At 51.0% G+C, this 16,460-nt stretch overlaps 7 protein-coding genes across 7 annotated transcripts; 3 read left to right on the forward strand and 4 right to left on the reverse strand.

Moving 5' to 3' along the window:
- Positions 1 to 908: 908 nt before the first annotated feature.
- Positions 909 to 5,265, forward strand: IAR55_005135 (uncharacterized protein; the record flags this gene model as incomplete). Its single annotated transcript, XM_066948228.1, has 12 exons — positions 909 to 1,523; positions 1,690 to 1,996; positions 2,185 to 2,505; positions 2,656 to 2,771; positions 2,842 to 2,860; positions 2,923 to 3,027; positions 3,091 to 3,144; positions 3,228 to 3,457; positions 3,541 to 3,608; positions 3,683 to 3,834; positions 3,891 to 4,026; positions 4,095 to 5,265. 12 exons carry the CDS (start codon positions 909 to 911, stop codon positions 5,263 to 5,265), a joined length of 3,294 nt encoding a protein of 1,097 aa, XP_066801687.1.
- A 257-nt stretch (positions 5,266 to 5,522) lies between these two features.
- Positions 5,523 to 6,637, reverse strand: IAR55_005136 (uncharacterized protein; the record flags this gene model as incomplete). Its single annotated transcript, XM_066948229.1, has 5 exons — positions 5,523 to 5,615; positions 5,825 to 6,022; positions 6,259 to 6,374; positions 6,459 to 6,534; positions 6,608 to 6,637. 5 exons carry the CDS (start codon positions 6,635 to 6,637, stop codon positions 5,523 to 5,525), a joined length of 513 nt encoding a protein of 170 aa, XP_066801688.1.
- Positions 6,638 to 6,939: 302 nt separating this feature from the next.
- IAR55_005137 (uncharacterized protein) lies at positions 6,940 to 8,689 on the forward strand (the record flags this gene model as incomplete). Its single annotated transcript, XM_066948230.1, has 9 exons — positions 6,940 to 6,984; positions 7,049 to 7,086; positions 7,155 to 7,241; positions 7,325 to 7,371; positions 7,568 to 7,794; positions 7,918 to 8,061; positions 8,183 to 8,296; positions 8,416 to 8,511; positions 8,633 to 8,689. The coding sequence occupies 9 exons, from the start codon at positions 6,940 to 6,942 to the stop codon at positions 8,687 to 8,689; spliced, it is 855 nt and encodes a 284-aa protein (XP_066801689.1).
- Positions 8,690 to 8,996: 307 nt separating this feature from the next.
- Positions 8,997 to 11,173, reverse strand: IAR55_005138 (uncharacterized protein; the record flags this gene model as incomplete). Its single annotated transcript, XM_066948231.1, has 6 exons — positions 8,997 to 9,284; positions 9,349 to 9,811; positions 9,873 to 9,962; positions 10,037 to 10,187; positions 10,398 to 10,800; positions 10,898 to 11,173. The coding sequence occupies 6 exons, from the start codon at positions 11,171 to 11,173 to the stop codon at positions 8,997 to 8,999; spliced, it is 1,671 nt and encodes a 556-aa protein (XP_066801690.1).
- A 465-nt stretch (positions 11,174 to 11,638) lies between these two features.
- IAR55_005139 (uncharacterized protein) lies at positions 11,639 to 13,549 on the reverse strand (the record flags this gene model as incomplete). The annotated part of the gene is made up of 8 exons (XM_066948232.1): positions 11,639 to 12,089; positions 12,157 to 12,272; positions 12,333 to 12,396; positions 12,463 to 12,578; positions 12,627 to 12,684; positions 12,746 to 12,853; positions 12,940 to 13,160; positions 13,364 to 13,549. The coding sequence occupies 8 exons, from the start codon at positions 13,547 to 13,549 to the stop codon at positions 11,639 to 11,641; spliced, it is 1,320 nt and encodes a 439-aa protein (XP_066801691.1).
- Positions 13,550 to 14,143: 594 nt separating this feature from the next.
- Positions 14,144 to 14,994, forward strand: IAR55_005140 (nascent polypeptide-associated complex subunit alpha; the record flags this gene model as incomplete). The annotated part of the gene is made up of 3 exons (XM_066948233.1): positions 14,144 to 14,526; positions 14,722 to 14,900; positions 14,978 to 14,994. 3 exons carry the CDS (start codon positions 14,144 to 14,146, stop codon positions 14,992 to 14,994), a joined length of 579 nt encoding a protein of 192 aa, XP_066801692.1.
- A 313-nt stretch (positions 14,995 to 15,307) lies between these two features.
- On the reverse strand, positions 15,308 to 16,305 carry IAR55_005141 (uncharacterized protein; the record flags this gene model as incomplete). Its single annotated transcript, XM_066948234.1, has 6 exons — positions 15,308 to 15,343; positions 15,489 to 15,542; positions 15,618 to 15,708; positions 15,950 to 16,098; positions 16,188 to 16,211; positions 16,273 to 16,305. The coding sequence occupies 6 exons, from the start codon at positions 16,303 to 16,305 to the stop codon at positions 15,308 to 15,310; spliced, it is 387 nt and encodes a 128-aa protein (XP_066801693.1).
- Between the last annotated feature and the right edge of the window lie 155 nt (positions 16,306 to 16,460).

Consider the following 16,460-nt stretch of genomic DNA (forward strand, 5'->3'; position numbering starts at 1 on the left):
TACAGCTTTGACTCGGTGGGGCAAGCCGTTCGCTGAGTTCAGAGATCGAGAACGGTGAAACCTTTTGGACACTCGGTCTACATGTCTTTGCTTTTCTGCATTTCATCCCAGCATCGTTCCAACGCACGCCATCTACTCTCCCTCACCCTCCTCTCCCCTGACCTCAAGTCTTCATCAAATCAGATTCCGCTCAATTCCTCTTCGTCTACAGTTTCAATGTTGCTCCGAATCATTTTTCTCACACACAACCACTCTGCTTCCACTACGATCAATAGACGTCTCAGTCTCATTCCTCATTTTCACTCTACGTTCTCACATCCCATTCACATAGCATTCATGTATCATACAATTACAGTTCTCTCTATTTCTACTAGGCAGCCTCAGTATGGGCACGCTGTCTTCTCTCCCCATGTTGTGATTGTTCCCCCGTGTTTATGATCGGTTGTAGAAATCTTGTTCAGCTATATGCGCCCAGTGTCAGATAGATGGGTGGTTATGTTATGACCTATGTGCTCGATCACTGCAGGAGATATGGCCATCGCTGAGGATCACTATACTCTGAGCCCATGAGGTCTCGACCCTAGTGGAGGTCTGATTGAATCAATCATCTTGGTCAGCTGCTGCACATTTCTTGGAAAGAGACGATCGATCCACATGACAAGCGGGTCAAAAGATCAACTCAATCGTTCGGTCCGTTGACACACCGGTGACTTGCCGGCGCCGATCACCGGTCCTTTCGAAACGGGGCAAGTTGAGAAATGAGAACGAAGACATACATATATAATCAGTCAGCATGCGGTATGTCGAATGCATGGATACGATCGTATTCCACCTGGGCATACATCTCAGTGGATCGACACATACCTAAGGCTGATAGCGGTGACTGCACCGCTGAGCATTCAACCGCAATGTACATGGCTAAACAGGCATTCCTGGCCTGTGCGGTCATCTCCCTTGTTGGTGTGGGTAGTGTATCTGGTCTAGGCGAGGAGAGAGTGATCGCTTTCCCGACACATGAGCAACTCGGTCATCCCTCCTTTGAATGGCTTCGAACTGGAAGTGGAACTGGAACTGGAACCGGACAAGAAGATTCTCATCAAGCGGTATTCGATACTACCACCGAACTCCATTGGTCTTCTTCTTCTTCTTCTGATGATGATGATGAAGATGCTTCAAACCTATTCATCCTATCTTCATCGCTTCATCACCGCGCGACGCCCTTGCTCCTCGACTCGAAGGACGATCAAGCGATCCACGTGGCTGCTCAAACGTTCATCGAAGACATGTACAAAGTGACAGGTCAAAGAGCGAAATCGTATAACGATTCTTTGCCCCGGGGGATTGATAGAGCCGTAGTTGTCGGAAGCGCATCGAGCGGATTGATCCGAGGCTTGAAGCCCCGGAAGGCGGAAGACGAGCTGAGAAGGGGTTTGGAGGGAAAGTGGGAGAGCTTCGATGTGAGATGGCAAGATGAACCTGTCAAGGGTCTGAAGGAGGGTCTGGTGGTCGTTGGTTCAGATCGAGTGAGTGGGTGGAACGGTATTTGCAGCGGTGTTCTTCTGTCCAAATGCGTTTCGAGCTATGTTCGGTTGTGGTTCAGTCCTGTTTACCTCCCCAGGATCCAGAAGATCTCTTCGACCAGTGATCTCTTTGCAGAATCTCGGAGCTGATACCTATGCTCATCCGCAGCGAGGAACGATCTATGCCCTCTACACCCTATCCGAACAAATGGGAATATCACCCTTCCACTTCTGGTCCGACTCTCCCATCCGACCCAAGCCGGCCATCGCATTCGACAGGCTTAAATCGATCTCACACGGCGAGCCCACCGTCAAGTACAGAGGCCTGTTCATCAACGATGAGCATCCTGCGTTGTGGGGCTGGGCACAACAACGGTGGGGGAGGATGCCTTGGGAACCTGCTTTCCAGACGGAGATGTACGAGCAGTGGTTCGAGATGATGTTGAGGTTGAAGTCGAATTATTTCTGGCGGGCGAGTACGTTTAACTTTTCTGCTCTTCGCCCTTGGTTGATCCAGCCGAACTCCACCTTGTGGACACGAGACGGGGTATGACCTGTCGTTCCCCTCCCCGAAACGTCGAGTCAAGAGAAGACGTGGTGACATACAGTCCCCATCGACAGTTTTTAGAGAACCACGGCTGATGCATACCTTCCGCACTCGCAGTGTGGGCTAGTATGTTCGACGTTGACGGCCTAGACATCTCCTCCGGATTACCCCAACCTCCCAGACCTGGACCCAACCAGGTCCTCGCCAACCGAATGGGTATCGTCATGGGCACCTCGCATCACGAACCGATGTCCCGAAACAAACCCGAATGGGATTCTTTCGGTTCCGGATCATGGGACTGGACGAACAACCAGACCTTGAAGAGGTTCTGGGAGTATGGAGCGGTGAGAGCTAAGGGGATGGAAACTCTTTTCACGATGGGCATGAGAGGGGATGGTGATAGGCCTCTGACCGGTGCCAGTAATCAATTGGTGCAGAGTGAGTAGCAGCTTTTGTTCTTGATTATAACGCGGTCGTGCGGATGTTTTCGCTCAAGATGCCGCTATTTGTCTGACGGCTCTGCAGTTCTTTTTAAAAAAAAAAACAGATTGAAACGAGCAGAGCTAACCAACAAATCCTCACCCGTAGATATCACTCTCGCCCAACAGGAAATCTTAAAGGAGGTATATGACACCGACGACTTGAGCAAGATCGGCCAGGTCTGGTGTATGTATAAGGAAGTTGGAGGGTACTATGTCAATGGAGTGAGTAATTTCGCCACATGTAGAGCTGTCACTCAACTGAAAACTGACCCTGGTGTCTTCTACTGACCAGCTCGAGGTTCCAGAAGATGGTAAGCTGTCCCTCTCGACGCCTAATCTACATTCGGCTTGCCTTACTGATCACTCTGTTTAGTGACTGTCCTTTTCGCTGACGATAATTGGGGAAATATCAATTCGGTCTTGCCTCCTGAGCGACAGGGACACAAGGCGGGAGCAGGTATATATTACCATGTAGATTGTGAGCGGTTTAATACATATTAGTGTTCCTTCAGCGCTTGGCTTATCGAGGTGTTTGGTGCAGACGTTGGGTATCCCAGAGACTACAAATGGACCAACACGATCAATCTAGCCAAAAGTTAGTCGTCTTTCACAACGTTTCATGCCATTGATTTGCTCCATCACGCTTGGCTGACACGGTCCTTTGGCCCACCCTCTCAGCCTGGGAGCAGATGAACATCGCTCGATCATTCAACACCACCCAAATCTGGATCCTCAATATCGGTTCGCTCAAACCGCTCGAGATGCCTTCAGAGTGGTTCCTGAACCTTGCGTACGATAGTGACGCTTGGCCCAGAAATTCGGTCGACAGGTTCCTGAAACAATGGGCCGGACGTGAGTTCGGCGAAGAGTGGTCAGAGGAGGTGGGAGATATCATGGCGAGATACTCGGTGAGTGGCGCTCGGTTATCGATCATGAGTTACAGTATTGGGCTGTACACCCGGCTGTGACATTGACGAGACTGCGAGCGTAGGTCTATGCACCAAGAAGAAAGGCGGAAATTGTCAACTCGGACACTTTCTCCTTGATCAACTATGGCGAGTAAGTACGCCCATGACGAAGAGCTCAGCACTTGAGATACCGGGGTGTCGGAGCTGATTTGTTACGCATCAAAGAGCCGAACGTATTCTGGCCGAATGGGACGACCTGACTCACAGGGCCGGCAAAGTCTACGATCGACTGCCTGACGATACCAAGCCTGCCTTTTTCCAATCAGTATATATGCTCTGTGCTGCTCAAGCCAACTTGAACCGATTGCACATTGCGGGTAAGTCTTTCGATCTCCATGTAGACCATTGCTGAAGCGCCCTTCGGTACAATTAGTCGGGCGATCGAACCTGTATGCATTCCAGGCAAGAACCGCCGCCAACGTTTTTGCGAAAGAAGCGATCGAGGCGTTCTACCAAGATGCCAATCTGACTGAGACGTTCCACTCTCTGTTGAACCGCAAATGGGACCAGTGAGTAGGGTGCCCGGTCGTGACGAATTCGGTATCGTTCGGAATGATTACTCACCGATGTCCCGTAGCATGTGGGATCAGACCCATATCCAATATTTCGCCAACCTTGAGCCGATTCGTGACTCTCTTCCACCAGTCCGGTTCGTGAACCCATACCAACCTTCGCGACCTGGTATCCCCATCAAAGAACACTCTGTCGCCGGACATGTGGCCTATATCCGACTCACCGTGGAGAATCTGTACGGAGCTTGGCCAGGCGACACGGGTTTCAACTGTGAACAAGGGTACAAGTGTCCCGATCCGACTGTCTTCCCTCTGGATCCGTACGGTGCTCAGACCAGATGGGTCGATGTGGGTGCCGGTGGACCGAGGAACACAAGTTTCAAGGTCAGGTCGGCAGAGAAATGGTTGAAAGTCAGTCAAGATCGAGGTAAAGTCAGATGGGACGGGAGCGAAGATGTTAGAGTCTACATTTCTGTCGACTGGAACAAGGTCAATGTCGATTCCCCTTTGATGAAGAAAGAAGGAGAGATCTTCAAGACAAAAGGACACCTTCTGTTCCAAGGAGACGACCACACCAACGTCACGGTCACTGTACCCATCGTCATCCCACCGTCTCCCCCAGCAGCCTTCCACGGCCATGTCCAAGGAGACGGATATGTCGTCATGGAAGCGAAACATTTCAGTCGCAATTCCTCTGTGGAAGGATACGCCTACGAAGAGATCGAATGGTACGGTCGAACTATATCGGGATTGGAGATGTTCCCCGTCTCCACCAAGAACTTTACGGTGGGTCAAGGTCCAAAGATCGAATACGATTTCTGGTCACACGACACGATCGAGACATTACCCGAGGACCACGTAGAGGTAACCGTTCAGATCGGTCCTTCGAACAATTTCATTGTGGGTAAACAACTATCTTTGGGACTTCAAGTGGACGATATGGAAGCAGAAGAGATTCATCCGATCCCACTCGGTGATCTGGGTGAAGATAAGAGGAAGGGCGAGATCGGCGCAGTCCCCACAGATTGGTTCGACGTCGTCATGAACGAAATCAGGAACGTGACGCTTTCTGTGCCGGTCAAAGATCAACACAGCTGGAAGGAGGCAGGAAATCATACCGTGACGATCTGGGGCATGTCAGCGGGGCTTGTGGTGGAGAGGATATGGGTGGATATGGGCGGGATCAAGGAGAGAGGATATAGTTATCTGGGTCCACCAGAGAGCTTGCGTGTGTGATGTCACAAAGCCATCTCGATTGACACTCAAGTAGGTGTTGGGATGTGATATGGGAAGGTTGGATAAAACTGCAATATCAGTATCAGTAGTGAAGGAGAAATACAGAGACAGTAAGGTAATTCAATCAGCCGTGATGATATTGTAGGATATATATCGCAGTGAGAAAAGGTAACCTCATAAACCCTATGCATTGCCTGCCTGCCAACTTGGTCAGCAGTTGCTTAGTACAACCACGATGATGTAGAGCTCACCTGTGACTATGATTCCCCTCCCGCTTTTTGACCACTAGCCTGATTTTCGAGTCGCTCTCTCTCCGCTTCCTTCTTTTTCTGCGCCGCAATCTTGCGCATCTACAAATAGAGCGCTCGTATCAGTACCATACTTTGGCCAGCGAGGTTCATGCCGAAAGCCTCAACACGACGAAGCAAAGATCACGCAAGATCTAGCCCATACCGACTTCGAGATTCACTGTACCACACTTCACTTCACCCCACCTCTCACCTCACCTCACCTCACATCAAATTCAGAGCAAAATGAGATCGAAAACGACCCCACTCACCCTCTGTCTTCTCCCCTTTCCTCTCTTCCCCTCGTTCCCGATCACGACATCGACATACACCTCCTTCCTCTTCTTGGTCAAAGCCTCGGCGCGCGCTTTCTCCTTCTTCTTATCTCGTTTCCGCATGAGTGGAGCGAAAGACGATTTGAGCAGATTACCGTAGGTCGTGTGAAACGTTGAGAGAGATGCGGCGGGGATCTGTGGGTGGCCAGATGGACGGTAGAGGAGACAGGTGAGCGGATCCTCAGTGTGAGCTTTCGAACGAGGTTTGTGGGTTGTTGGGTAAAACAATCTCGAGTAGAACAGACGTAAGAGACAGCTGATGTCGGCCAGCGGAAGAAAGGCTCTGGAGCGAGGAGTGGGAGCCGGGATCGGGGACGGGACTTGGTGCGAAAGGAGAGCTGGCTATAACAGACCGGAGATACCTCACTCACCCTCGCTGAGAACTTGTCATCCCCATGCGTACAGCGAATCAACACTTCATATTCCGTTCCATCCCCTTCATCCTTCTCGGCCATGTTGACATCTCCCTCAGAGTCCGTGTGTGTCACTGCGACGATCGGAGGGCAAGCAAGATCAGCTGCTGTCGCTGCCGAAGGCTTACACATGCCAGCTGAATACTAGAGCCACTCACGTCTCTTATGAGTCAGCCAGACCGAGTTGGAAGATGATGATGGGTCAGAGAAACATTGTCCCAATTTCGTGAGGAACTGTGAAATCAGATCCGAGACTTGAGTCAGCTCATATCGTTTTGCCATACCGAAGAGAGACCAGCCAGCTCACTTCTTGCGGTGAGACCAGCTGTTGTGGCATTGTTCTTGAGGTCGAGTCGCCGTTCGGGAGGAACAGTCCAAGTGGAAATGGAGGATCAAGTGAAAAAAAACACAAGACAGGACCGTTCGACGACCAGATTGCATGTTGCTTCGAGCGACCGGGACCGCACTCATTACGTAATCAATCATGCCAGTAAGGAGCCCCACTGTGTCTCTGACGCCGCGAAATGTTGCAAGAGAAGATAGGAACATGACATCGTCTTCGACGTCTCCATCTTCTTTCGCTATCTTTCCATATCCTACATCAAGATTGGGTCCAAGTCAAGCCAGGAAAGCCTCAAGATGCCCTCTCCTAACGCCGTCAAATCTCTCGCTGCTCGTCTTACGGTCAGTCCAGCTTTTGTCTTCTCATGTCCTTCCAGCATGACGCGATCGCTGATACTGCCCAAAGATGCTCGACGGGAATTCGATCCCTCAGTTCGGACTTGGGTGCGGCACTGTCATAGCGTGTAGTGTGATCATTCATTTCACTGACTCTTGGAATCTTACGCGTACAGTGTTTATGAGATGAGCGATAGCGAGACGTACAATGCTGTCAAGTGGGCGCTCGAAGCGGGATACAGACATATCGATACTGCCGAGTGGTGCGTTGTGCTTAATCCGTTTGCTCGGACGGAGCGATGGTCAGCCAGCGATCTGAGCCCTCACTGATGTACTGCATCACCAGGTATGAGAATGAGAAGCCCTGTGGAAAGGCTATCGCCGATTTCATTAGTGGGTTTCCGTTTATCTTGATTGAATACCCTCCATTTCACACTTCGACCTGTCTCCGAAGTAGTCCTCCAGGATTGTAGCCTCCCGTCGGTGGATACCTTCGACTCTTAATCCAACGATGGCTCTCCCGATCAATCGTAAACGGACGAATACATTCGCCTAGATGTAAACAAGCTGACAATCGCAATCCCTCCAGAATCCACCTCCACGCCCCGATCCGAGATCTTCCTCACCTCCAAACTCAAGAACAACGCTTCGTACGATCGGACCCTTCGAGACCTCAAACAGTCGCTCAAAAGAGCAGGCGTCGACTACTTTGATCTGTACTTGATGCATTCAGCTATCGGAGGTCCGCAAATCAGGAAGGAGGTCTGGAAAGCTTGTTGCGATGCCAGAGAACAAGGCTTGGTCAAGTCTATTGGGGTGAGCATACTATCCTCTCGGCAAGATCTCAGATCCGAGGATGGATCAGCTCCGTGCACGTGCGGATGGAACTGTTTCACAGCTCGGAAGATAGTCCGCTAACTTGATACGGTTCACACGTAGGTTTCCAACTTCGGCGCCAAACACATCCAGGAGATGATCGACCAGAAAGTCCCTCTCCCCGTCGTCAATCAGGTCGATCTCCATCCCTTCATGCGACATCCCGAGATCGTCAAGATCTGCGAGGACAACGAGATACTTCTTGAGGTGGGTGTTGGTGCACTGCTCTTTTTCCCACACAGATCCGGCCTCCTGTGTTCGGCCCGGTAAATCAACGAATAGCTGATCGATCATCGTTATCTGTTTTCTTTCATTCACTTTATTTCAGGCATGGGGCCCTCTCGCCAGAGCGATGCGATTCACCCATCCTTCTCTGGTCAAGATCGCCGAGAGGAAGGGTAAAGATGTTGCTCAGATCATGTTGAGATGGGGTCTTCAGCATGTGCGTAATTCTATCTCTGTTACTATAATCCAGGCTTCGTCTCAGATCCACCGGTGGGAGGATATTCTACGTCGAGTGATGTGGACTGCCACTGATCCAACAGCACTGTCGCACCACAGGGCTTCGTCATCATCCCCAAGACGGTTTCGCAACAACGAGTCGTGTCCAACTCCAACATATTCGATTTCGTCCTGGACGACGAAGAGATGAAAGAGGTGAGTGGAATACTCGGATCGCTCACCACTCTTGGACTTCTCGCTCTCGACTGCTGCGTGATCACCGCTGTTAGTGGGTGATGTTGATACGGAGCTGACTTGGTGGACCCATCATTCGCAGCTCGATGGATTGGACGAGTATCTCGTCACTGATTGGGACGTTGTTGATTGCGAGTAGGGAACGTGTTGTCGGACGAAAATTTATCAGCTCGAATGAGAATACTTCCGGGCGACGGATCGGATGCATAGCATGATTATTGCAACGCTGCCATGTCAAACATTGTAAGGGGCGATCGACCTGCTTGATGGCGGGATCGATTATTTGAATGGCACAAGAGAGAGAGCAAAAGTCATCATCACATGAATCGTCATAGCTACAACAATCTACAATCAAGCAATATCAACAAGCATAAAGAGTGTGACTAAGATACAAACAGAGCGGAAGGAGGCTTGACTCAGCTCAAGTGCGAGATCAGAAGCTCTCATCATACACTTCCTCCTCCCTGAGTTCGAGAAACGAGAGGCGTTCTTTCTCCCGGTTCTGCACCTTCCCCATCTTCCAACCTCAATGCGCCACCTTCCCGACGTAGAAGCCTAAGTCTCGCAGAACGCCATAATGCTCCCCAATTACTCAAAAGACTTCCCTCGTCGTCGTTATGAGTGCCTTCTTCTTCATCTATATTCGGATCGGCGGGGACAGAAACGGGGGTGATCTTTGACCCTTTGAGATTAGCGCCGGGAGGAAGTGTCACATCCGCTCGACATGTGGGACACTGACGTCGAGAGCATGTCAGTGAACAACAGAACCAATGTGACCGGGGAACAAAAGCCACTTACCAACTTCCGCCATTTCAATAACCACTCGTCACATTCGTCCTTGTGAAAGACGTGACCACAAGGTAAGATCCTCACGACATCACCCTTTGCGAAAGAATCCATGCAAATCGCGCATTCATCCTTTGAGAAGTACTGTCGTTTCACCCTTTCCTTCCTCTTCGATGGTCCAGAAGCAGCGGTGGGTATATGTGAGGATGGCGGCGCGAAAAGGGGATCGGGCACATCGATCGTTATTGCTGGAGGCGTACGAACTTCGTCCGGGGAGATAGGAGGTGGGGGAGGTAGTCCATTGGCAATGTTTGCGTGTGGAGATGTAGAGCCGTCGATGGCAGAGATGATCGGACTGAGTACGACGGAGCGGTCAGATGATGAATCGTCTTTTTCCCAAACGATGTCGGGGGTCCAGATCCGTTCCGGCAAGGAGAGAACGACGAGTGGAGGGGCACGATCGGCTTCACGTTGGCTGGAGGAGATCAAGTACATCAGTCGAAAGTCAGTGCCATCTCCACATGGCAATTGCTCACCGCGCAACACGGAATCGATGAATGGCAATCGTAGCGAGCAGGAACAAGGATGGCATTAACAGCGCGAAAGAGAGCAAGCTGGTGAGTGCGCTGTTTATTTCAATTCATGATTAGTGAAAGCCCCGATCAACCGAAGATCAACGAATGAGCAGCGCGAAACTCACCCGCCCTCATCGGATCCTTGACCGATGTCGATCCAGATCCCTGGACCTTCCGGTCGACCAGAGTCGGTCCCGTTGGCCAACAAGTCTCTCAAAAAGAGGTAAGAAGCTCTCGAGACGAATACTGAGGGAATGAAGATCTCGTCCGTGTCTTCTGTGGCCATAGGTCAGCTACGATCGTTGACAGATCGATCGCGATCCCGTCGAAGAAACAAGAAACGATCCGCATATGTCACCGGGTCATCATAGCCGTCTCGTGCGAGTGAGATGGACCGATGATCCCAAAGGCACAGCAGACAGGATTGCCAACGACGACAGCGGCCAATTGCCACATTACCGCGATCGCGATCGACACCCAACTCACCAGGTGAAAACATCGTGATCAAGCTCTCTCTCCTTTTGCCCTCTTCCTCACTCTCACCCACTCTCGCCTGACCATCACCAACGATGACCCCCGCTGCCCCTCTATCCTGCGCCGCTCTCACTTTGGTCGCGAAATCACATCCCCCCCTTTCTAAGAGGGCTATCGTATAAGGCGGCGAGGGCGGTCTACCCCTTCGATTCAGGGGCGATAAGGGTGGCAAGCAGGCTTTGTCGTTGGGCGGCGCTGGGGCGGGTGTGGGAGTAGAGGGTGCTGGGAGGGTATGGAAGGGTGCGAGGAAGCCTGAGAGGGGTAGTAAGGGGATAGAAAGATGGGAGGGGAAGGCGGCCGGTCGATGAGGGAGTGATATGTTGGGTGGACTGGTTGATGTTGGACCATCGTCGATCTGATTACGACATGAATCAAAGTCAGCATCACGTTCCCTTTGTTGTCATCGTGATCGAAAGCTGAGAAGGTCTGACCGGATCTCTCACCACACTCACGTGAACAACGACATTGCCCTCACCTCCCATGGCCAACCATCTTGATAACCAACCTTGTTCAGCCGACGTTCTCGGTACTTGACCATATTCATATTGTCTCGTCGCGAAACCGTCGTAGAAAACGAGCTGGTTCAGTGACGGCGTGATCGATCGGTTGTATCGATCCTCGATGAGATCGACATCTTGCGAAGGGGGTGAATGGGGAAGAACGATACTGGTGACGGTTAGGGTGAGGGTGGCAAGTGTGAGAACCGCAAAGCGGCAAGGGATGAACATCCCCAATGGATCGGACGAAGTGCAGCTTCTTCCGTTTCTTCTTGCTGGACTGTGACTTGCGCTTCAGGTGAAGACTGAGAGCAGGGTTGCTCGTTGAATCAATAGATGTGTGATGGCAAAAGCAAAGGAGGAGGTGAGAGGAATTTAACGTTTGGTTAAAGTGATCTACTCGCCCAAACACGTACGCCCGGGCAGTCGTCATGATTACCGGAAAGTGGCAAATTGGCGATAGACGGAATCTACTCGAACTGTCACCATCACCCATAATATCACGCAACAAGAATAACAGCTGTTCCGATCAGTGCGTTGCATTCGTATTGCTCCAGTCCTTTTACCCGATCGATACTTTCTCTCAGTACTGGATTCTCAAACCTTCTCTATGTTACTGAACTTGTATCTGAGTTTGAGCCGTCCCCTCGCTGCGCTGCACTCCGTCATCTCACTCTATAGCGGCTGATTCACTGGTCACTGGTCCAAGCTCTGTCTGACCTCGGCCTTCTCTCCGGCTGACGGGGGATGATCGAATACAACATCACCCTCCGGCGCGCCTGGAGCTGTCGTCAATGCCCTGTTGAGACTCATCCTCTTCATACCCTCCTCCACCCCGGTGCTCCCGGTCTTCTCATCCGTAGCAGCGGTGCTTTGTAGGTGATGTTCTTGCTCTGTCTTCTCGGTAGTGGCCGCTGATGCCGCTCCCGCAGTAACGGCAGCTGCAGCACCTTCCGCAGCGCTCGATGGTTTCTCCTCGTCGGTCGTAGGGGAGTTTTCGCCACTCTTGATAACATGACCGGTAGCAACAGCACCAGGAGCAGGGACAAGACCTTCCAGAGCAGCCTTGATACCGTTACCGGCGGGAGGATACCATTTCTCGCCCTTGTCGTTGACACGAGAACCATCAGAAGCAATGTGACAGAATCTACAAGCAAGCGAAAGGGTTAGTGACGCTGTCTACCTCATGCATGCTGTCAAGAGACAGTACTTACTCCGTAAGCGTCTTCCAGTACGTCTTGTGATCGAATTCAAAGTTATTGGTTCCTCCGAACTCAGCATCCAACTGTGAAGCGGGACAAAGCTCGGTTAATTTGGGGTTGAAACGGATCTAAAAACGAGCCAAGTTTTAGCCTGTTTGCTCGGTCTACAAGCAGCATGAAATACATACCTTATCTCGGGTGATAGGGTCGAGGAAAGGAGTGATACCAGTGAAGAACGCGTTGATCCACCATCTATGACGAAGCACAGATTCAGTAAGCTTGACTGAGATGCTTGCGCCAAGCTAATTTGGCACTTACGGCATGTTGACGACTAGACCACGGCCAAGTCGTTCGACATAGTGGTTCTGCAAGATGTTGAGCACCTTTCGAGCAGTCGAGATGGAAGGGTTAGATTGCGACGTAGCCGATTTGTACTACGCAACATGTCAACAGCTGCTTGCAATGGAGACTTTTGTACTCACGTCAACGATGATTGCGACTTGTTCCTGTCCAGGAGGCATGAAGTCAAGAGCGCGCTCACTGCGAGTACCTTCGTATGAGCTGTGAACTTCGAGGGCGTTCCGAGTGATGTTCAGCTCACAGATGGTAGATGAGATGTCTGATTTGCCTCGGGCTGACTTCGGTATTCTCTCTACCAGGCCGCATGTACAATACCGGCCTGCCATCGAGATCAAATCCATTGAGAATGCTACGAGGGACAACCATCAGTCGCTGTCTCTTATACCACGATCTGATACTCGGGCACTGGCAAAAGGCGTGTCTTTCAGTACTCACATCTTACCGCTCTCGGCCTCGATCGACACATCTCCAGGCTCGATCAACTCGGGCTTGTACTCCCTCCTCCACTCCAAAGTTCCCTTGATCCTCTTCTTCGCGTCTTCCATCTTCCACTTCGCCGCTCGCATGTATCGAGGGTGTGTTCCCGGATCAGCCAGGAATCGCTTTTCCCATGGATAGTAGGGGTCGGACTCTGGCAACATCAAGGTTTTGGTGTACTGTGCCAAAAGAGCATATATCAGTACCTATCGGCGTGTGGAGCTTATGACGCTGGAAGACTATAACATACTGCTTTGAGCTCCTCAATCTGCAAAGAACGAGTGTAGGTACAAATCACGTTGTCAGCCATTGTTTCTCACTTTACATGCGTTGTCGAAGGTTGCACGATGCCATATACGGATGATTCGCTGACTGGACATACCTGCTTGAGCTGATGTTCGTCATAGTTCCACTTCTTCTTGACGGAAGCCTCGGCTGGTGGAGTTGTGAAGATATCATGGTTCTTGGCAACACCGTTGGTAGCAGCTTCATCTGTACCTTTGAGCTTGTTGAGAGACGAGGTGGACGAGGATGCCGACTTGGTGGAGCGAGAGAAGAATGATGACATTGTGTCTGGTGTGAGCGCGTATGAATGTGTCTGGTGAGATAAGAGTGGGTTATCACGGAATGGGTGGAGACAAGAGGTGCTTCTGTTCTGGATCTTGAAGCAGCGGACAAAGGCCTCTGTGTATTATACGGTCGATTAGAAGGATATGATTGAGAGATGGTATTTGAAAGGGAAAGGAAAGCGTTGATCGCATGGATGGATTGGAAGATGAGGACCCCCGAGTGACTCACACGCTTCACTTTATCTCCACACCGAATGGATTGCTCGGTCAGCTTTCGGCTTGGCTCTCTCGTGTCGGGGGGGTTTTTTTTTGAGTTTTGGTGGAACTGTAAGCATCATGACGCACGATTTGATTATTTACCAGTTCTGTATGTTATATGGTGAGAAGCGGGTACCGAGATCTGAATCCGTGATACGTCAGAGTGATTTAATTGCCACATCATCCCAAACTGCCACACGAATACTCAAGAGCCCCGCCCTTTCGACAATCTGTCACTCACCACCTATCCTGCTCACTACCTACTCACGGTTCATCACCATCATCAGATATCTGTCCTCAAACAAACGACCAACCTCACACATATACGCTCCACCATGTCCATCGAGAACCTCACCATCAACGACGACGAGATCCCCGCCGGTGCAACCGTCGACATCCAATCTCGACCCGAACGAAAGGCCCGAAAGGCTCTCGAAGGTCTCGGTCTCAAGCGTGTCCAGGGCATCCAACGGGTCACGCTCCGACGACCCAAGAACGTCCTCCTCGTCGTCGCCAACCCCGAAGTGTACAAGGCTCCCGGATCAGATTGCTACATCGTCTTTGGCGAGGCAAAGCTCGAGGATCCCAACTCGGCTGCCCAACTTCAGGCTCAGGCTCAGCTCGCGGCCAGCTCGCAGGCGGCTCAGGCGGCTCATGCGCAGGGAGGGTTCAAGGAGGGTGTTCCAAAGTCTTTGGAGGATCTGATGGGTGGTGACGAGTGAGTGCAGTGCAATAGCCAGATCCAAGGGGCGGCAACCAGTCTGCGAGACTGTCAGTCAGAATCAGAGGATAGAACGCTGACGACACATCGCTTTTTTCCTCCTTTTATGATCAACCTTCATCTGTCCCATATGATTACGATACCTGCCTCCGCGCTCCATCATCCCACCTTGAACATCTGCCCAACACATAGCGCTCCCGCCCTTGAAGATTCCACCGACGGGACCGACAAGCCCGCTGCCTCCACCACTGACGGCTCCGACGTCAAGATCTCCGAAGAGGACGTCAACCTCGTCGTCGCTCAGACTGGATGTACCGAGGACAAGGCTAGAGAGGCTCTCAAGGCTGAGAACGGTGATCTCATCAACGCTAGTGAGTCGACGTGTCGAAGGAAAAATAGAATCTCGATTCGGCTGTGGAAAGATTGCTGATCATTTATCCATTCTCAGTCATGCGAATCGGATAAAATACTCTTCTGATGGGTATTGTGGGGATGAATAATGAGGTTCGTCGATCGTCTTATTGTAAACTTGAGGATGGCGGACATTTTCTGACTACCATGCTGGTCACAGTGATGATTTCTGCAACATCTGGGGAGTGGAAAGACGATGTGGAACATATGCACGTTTGTAGAAAGAGCAAAACAAAACGCATGAATTTGCATTGCCGATTGGTTTGACAAGGGGCGAGCGCATCGGCTATCGCTGCGTCGAGGCAGGGGTATACGGCGATACATACGCAATGGCAGGTATATGGTCTAATCTGACAAGCTGAAGGAATTATGCGGCCTCTGCTTGCCTTTGTTGGCTGTGGAACTGTGCGAGAATGATGAGATGTCAGCGTATGTAGCATGCCCGAAATACAACCCCAGTGTAGGATCTTGAACAACAGGATAGCGGAATGAGAAAGCTTTCTTAAGCAGCTCGAACCAGGAGGGGGCAGGCGAGTAGAGCGACGTACGATGTCTTTCAATTGTCCATTCGCCTCCTCGAACTGTTTCTCCAGATATTTGGCCTAATCACATCCAAGGACGATCAGCATTTGAGCACGCCACTTCTTGCACATTAAGCAAAAGCAGCGAGAGTTCACCTTCTTGGTCAGATTCGAGTTTTCGTCCGCTAGTGATTTCTCCAGTGTTGAATGCTCTTTGTTGATCTCTACTCGAGGTTGTTCGATGAACCTGCAGTCGGGGTACAGGTCAGCAAAGGTCTGTCACGTTCGTCTCCGACTTTGCGTGTATTGTACCCCAGTCTATAAATCACCGGGAGATATCCATACAAGGCGATGTTCTGTCTGTCTCATCGACCGGTCGCTCCCCACTTGCTCCCCGCACTTGTTTCTGTTCCCTTTGGAAGAGGGCGACTTCTTTCCCTCGCCGAGCCTTTAATTCACCCATGAATGAAGCCTGACGAGACACTCACATCTTTCCTACACCCCTATACATCTTGTTTTCCTTATCGTTCGGTACCGTCGCCAGCTCTCGAACAGTGAGAGTAAGGATCTTCCTCTCCTTCTCTTTGGAAGCGATCTGAGCTCGAACGAGCGACAGCTGTTTCTGTGAGGTGATAGCCTGAGCGAGAAGGTAGCAGAAAAGAGGACAAGAATGAAATCGTCAGATCCAGTCCGTCCGAGCTGCGTTATGGAGCTGATTGTGCTCACTTGATTTTGGATCTGGACCAAGATCTATAGTCATCGGTTGTCAGCTCGGCGCAACCTCAGCTACGAGGGGATCCGACCAGCTCACCTTGCGTAATGTATCGTCTGACAGGTTAGACATCTCTTATTCTTTGCCGATCTCTGTTGTCCAGGTCGTGTGTTAAGAATTGAGCTAGCCTGAGTGGTGAGTGTATATCGAAACGAAGGACCAAGACAACGCGACGAGCAACCGAGAGATTCATTACACTGCAGAGGTAATTTGATTCCGTTCGTCAT

The sequence above is a fragment of the Kwoniella newhampshirensis genome, chromosome 9, assembly GCF_039105145.1.
Source record: "Kwoniella newhampshirensis strain CBS 13917 chromosome 9, whole genome shotgun sequence".
Taxonomy (NCBI): domain Eukaryota; kingdom Fungi; phylum Basidiomycota; class Tremellomycetes; order Tremellales; family Cryptococcaceae; genus Kwoniella; species Kwoniella newhampshirensis.